This window comes from Aedes albopictus, chromosome 2 (genome assembly GCF_035046485.1).
Source record: "Aedes albopictus strain Foshan chromosome 2, AalbF5, whole genome shotgun sequence".
Taxonomy (NCBI): domain Eukaryota; kingdom Metazoa; phylum Arthropoda; class Insecta; order Diptera; family Culicidae; genus Aedes; species Aedes albopictus.
The window spans coordinates 214,506,003-214,508,502 of record NC_085137.1 but is presented as its reverse complement, the minus strand read 5'-3'; the positions used below and the strand labels follow the sequence as shown (position 1 = coordinate 214,508,502).

Below are 2,500 nucleotides of genomic sequence, written 5' to 3'. Positions count from 1 at the left end.
AAAACAAGTCTTTGTGTATTCTTCCTCTCATCGGATCAATCATCGTCGGTCGTCTGGGAGAACTAATCCTTCCATTGAGACAACACTGCCGGCGCTTCGCCAAGAAATATCACCCACCGGTGAAGCAATAAATCAAACGTGTCAAAACATAACAAAAGTTCATTTAATCGATCGACGATGATGACGCATTGTGCAGTGAATGATGGGGGAATACTGATTTTTGCATTTCGGTGCAATATGAAAACAAAACCTCGCGAATCCGTGTTCCTTCTCGTATATATTGGACTACAGTCATCGTTTGATATGTTTACCCCGATAGCACAGTGAGGAGCCATCCGGCAGGGCGACAAAAACGATCTCCGTGGGTGCTTCTGGGGGCAGGTCGGCTGCGGCGATTGTTCCTCCCAGCGAATCTTTCAGCCGCTCGACGTCCACCACTTGCAGGTCGGTCCGAAGCACGTCGTACGTTTTTGCCCCATCATCGAACTCGTTCACTTTGACGAAGGCCCATCTGGTTCGTATCTGCTTGGGTCGGCGGCCGTTCGCCGGGGCTTTCGGTGGCGGCAAGGACGAGGACCGCAGGGTGGAATGACGCGCCGTTCTGGGGGTGTGGCGTCCACGTGTCGTCGGTGCCGATGGGGGACTGGTTTTCGTCTCGTATATAAAACTGTTGGCCAGGTCTTTCTTCAGCTTCTCGAGAACTAGACGGGAGAAAGGGAAAGTTTTAGGTGAAGAGAGTGCTTTAGGATTTCTTATCTGTATCGCGGATAGTTGAAGGGTCATACTTTTGCTACTTCCGTTTGAAGAGGATTTTGTTTTGCGGCTTTGCTCGGATGATGAAGAAAGTTTTTCAAGATGAGATGGCTTCGAGAACTCCTTTGTGATCGATGATGATTCTGATGAACTAAAAGAAAGATTTGCAAAGATTATATTAGTTATAATAAGTTTTAACTATTTTTACAATTGCAAAATGGACGTTATTCTTTTTGATCATAAAACGGTTGAGAAAGGATGTCTTTTAAGAAACTGCAACGCATAAAAATTTTTAGTGATCAATATAAAACACGTGAAGTTTTGAACTGACCGTTTCTTTTCAGAAGTCTTCTCTTCTTTGGACGATTCTCTTGAGATTTTTTCTTCCGTCGACGTAGATGACACATATTCTTCTGTGTTACCACTACTGGTAAGTGAGCTGCGCTTTACTTCTTGTTTCAAATTTCCATTGAGAGCTAACTTATTGTTCTGATGCTCGTCACTGGAGGATTTTCTCTTCTGAGCTTCTAATTCCGAGGAAACAGATTTCTTTTTCGATGATTTGGAACTCAAACTAGAAGACTTTGATTTTCGACCATGCGAGTTCATCAGCTCCTGGAAAAGCGTTATGAATGCAAGAAAGTGTTTGGTGAAATACTCAGTGAACAGAAACGAGAAGCTTGATATTATTGATTCAGCGACATTTTATAACCAATTTCAATAGTCCTGTTCAATGAAGTAGGTTGAACATTGTTGAAGTTGCTACATCCTGCTCTTGCCCATTTGTCGACAGATAGGTAAGAACAGGATGCAGCAACTTTAACAATGTTCAACCTACTAAATTTAACAGGAATAATGTTTTGTATGAAACACTCACTTTTCCCATGTGATCGTGTTCTTTCTTCGGAACTAAAGCTTTCTCTGAATCTCGAAGACTAACGTCTCGACAAGATTGATACATATGCAAATCACTAGCTATCCGGCTCGAATTCCGACGTTCCCTACTAGAACTGGATCGTGGAACGTTATCTTGATTACCGCAGAATAAGTCCCTCAAACAGTCGACTCCATAAAGAACACTTTCATCCAGCGTTGGTCCAAAAAACTGGCGCCTCAAATCCGTCAGACTAATTTGATCCTGGCGATTTGCAAAACTTTGATAACATGGAATAATTTGAACTAAATTTAATCAAGAAACTCACCATCAATCAACAATTTTGAAGAATTTGACGTAAACTCGAAAAAGTTAAACCCAAAATGAAATACTAGAAAAATAAAACTTCAAAGTCTGGGATAAATTTGTCTGTACTGACGTTCGATACTGACATACTTTGATATTTGGAAATAGAAAACTTCTCAACTCGAGTAAACTATTAGTAAACTTGATCAACGAATCATCACTTAAACCATCATCATCAAGAGCAATTCCAAGGCAGTTTTGTCAACATAGGTATATAGGGTCTTGTACCATTGTGGCAGGTGTACCTATTTTGGGCACTTGCCAATGTAACTAAGTCAATTTTATACCTAATAACTTAATTTTTGGCACACAATGAGATACGCACAGTATCTAACCATATACAAAAAATGAAATTTATTAGTATGAAACTGACTCAGTTATCGAGGCAAGTGCCCAAAATAGGTACGCCTGCCCAAGTGGTACAAGACCCTAGTGAGTCTATGGTTTTGCCGCTTTAATATCAAACTGAAGCATTGAAAATGTATTCACTGTATTCCGGAGAAAAGA

The 2,500-nt window shown here is 40.8% G+C and overlaps 1 protein-coding gene across 2 annotated transcripts; it reads right to left on the bottom strand.

The window, feature by feature from the left end:
• Positions 1-258: 258 nt before the first annotated feature.
• On the bottom strand, positions 259-2,088 carry LOC115255388 (uncharacterized). 2 transcript variants are annotated; one of them, XM_062848726.1, is made up of 5 exons: positions 1,956-2,088; positions 1,631-1,907; positions 1,085-1,368; positions 786-904; positions 259-701 (listed from the first exon to the last, which is right to left on the bottom strand). In XM_062848726.1, exons 2-5 carry the CDS (start codon positions 1,712-1,714, stop codon positions 292-294), a joined length of 897 nt encoding a protein of 298 aa, XP_062704710.1. In that variant the 5' UTR covers positions 1,715-1,907; positions 1,956-2,088; the 3' UTR covers positions 259-291. The 2 variants fall into 2 exon arrangements, with proteins under 2 accessions (XP_062704710.1, XP_029709308.1); XM_029853448.2 differs by having other exon boundaries at positions 1,631-1,891.
• Between the last annotated feature and the right edge of the window lie 412 nt (positions 2,089-2,500).